This window comes from Echinops telfairi, unplaced genomic scaffold (genome assembly GCF_000313985.2).
Source record: "Echinops telfairi isolate 266 unplaced genomic scaffold, ASM31398v2 ScPeMD7_5;HRSCAF=22, whole genome shotgun sequence".
NCBI classification, from domain to species: Eukaryota; Metazoa; Chordata; class Mammalia; order Afrosoricida; family Tenrecidae; genus Echinops; species Echinops telfairi.
The window spans coordinates 40770302-40771795 of NW_022103901.1; the positions used below are offsets into that span (position 1 = coordinate 40770302).

The window sequence follows — 1494 nt, forward strand, 5'->3', positions numbered from 1 at the left end:
GCGCATGTACACATAGATACACCGAGAAAGAAAAAGACTAGAAGGAAATACATGTGGTCAGTGGTCATCTCTGGATGACAGGCTTTGGAGTCTTTTCATTTTGAGCAGCTTGTTTTATCTCTTTGACCTTTCCTGTGATAACATCTTCCAGTCCTCTGAAGCTGCCCCACACCTGGCCCCGAGTGACCTGTGTGTCCTGTCTCTCCCCAGAGCCTGTGTTCTGGCTCTACGTGAAGGAGGTTCTGAACAAGCACGAGCTGCAGCGCTTCTACGCCTTGCGCCACATCACCTCCGACGTGGGCCGGGGCCGCGCCTGGCTGCGCTGTGCCCTCAACGAGCACTCCCTGGAGCGTTACCTGCACATGCTCCTGGCCGACAGAGGCAGACTCAGGTACTGGGCTGGGCTGAACAGGACCGGGCCCTGGGGGGAGCTGCAGCAGGCTTACGTCCTGTGCTGGACTGGAGGCGCTGCAGGCTCAGGTACCCACTGGGCTGGGCCCCATGAAGGCCTCTGCTCCTCCACCTGGGCAACCAGCAAGTTCCCCTGACAGCCCTCATGTACTCAGCTGTGCTGTGGGATTAACTGGTAGGAGAACCAATGGGGAAATGCTTACCAAGGGCTCAGCATGGTGCCTGCATATAGCAAGCACTCGGTCAGTGCTACTGTGAAGGCTTAGAGTGGGGAGGCCTGCGGTCTCCACATCCTGCGCCTCTCTGCCCTGGAAGTTGAGTTCCAGCTCCTTTCAAGTTCAGAGTCGCTTCCTCTTCTAGTGGTTAGTGCCCAGGCGCCTGTTCTGGTTTTGCTTGTGTGCTGCCTTCTCTAGCCAACTCCAACTTGACTTTTAAAAGAAGAAGATGATTTCACTTGGGGAGAGGGGTCATTGGTTATACACAAACAAATTCCGAATGCATTTGTTAGACTTTCTTGATCACAAACCTGCAGTTCGCAGTGGTTGCAAGCCATCCAGAGGCACCGGGGAAGCCAACCCTTGCCATCTGCTCCAAATGCCCATGTGGAGTCTTTCAATTTTTGAACACGTGGATTGCACTGGAATCCGTGGCAACTGACTGTAGCACCACAGGCCAGCCTCTGCTGCACTCACCACCAGCAAAGGCAGTGTGTGGTCAGCCACGTTTATGGCCTCCTTATGCTGCATGCCTGTTAGGGCGGGCCCGTGGGTCGGGGACCTCCGTCTGGAAACTCGGCCGGCGGCTTACACGTGTCTCCTCTCCTTTCATGACAGCCAGGGTGGAGCTGACAGAGCACAGGCTCCGAAAGCTGCTGGCCGCAGTGAGCCGCCACATCTCATTGGGTTAAGCAAGTGCCATGACCACACGCCTGTGGCAGGGTACCCACAGTTATTGAATTGGTTCTGAAGCATGCGGACCCCGTAGGACAGAGTAGAACTGCCCCACAGGGCTTCTCCAGCTGCCACCTCGGTTGAAGATACCATCATCTTTCTCCAACAGAGAAAGTGGGTTCGAACCACTGAC

At 55.6% G+C, this 1494-nt stretch overlaps 1 protein-coding gene across 1 annotated transcript in view; it reads left to right on the plus strand.

The window, feature by feature from the left end:
- The window catches only part of SNX29 (sorting nexin 29), a 464053-nt gene that overhangs the window by 38137 nt on the left and 424422 nt on the right, over window positions 1-1494 (plus strand). The window contains exon 5 of the mRNA XM_004706258.4: window positions 211-391. Coding sequence (XP_004706315.2) covers window positions 211-391 — 181 coding nt within the window. The remainder of the gene's footprint in view (window positions 1-210; window positions 392-1494) is intronic.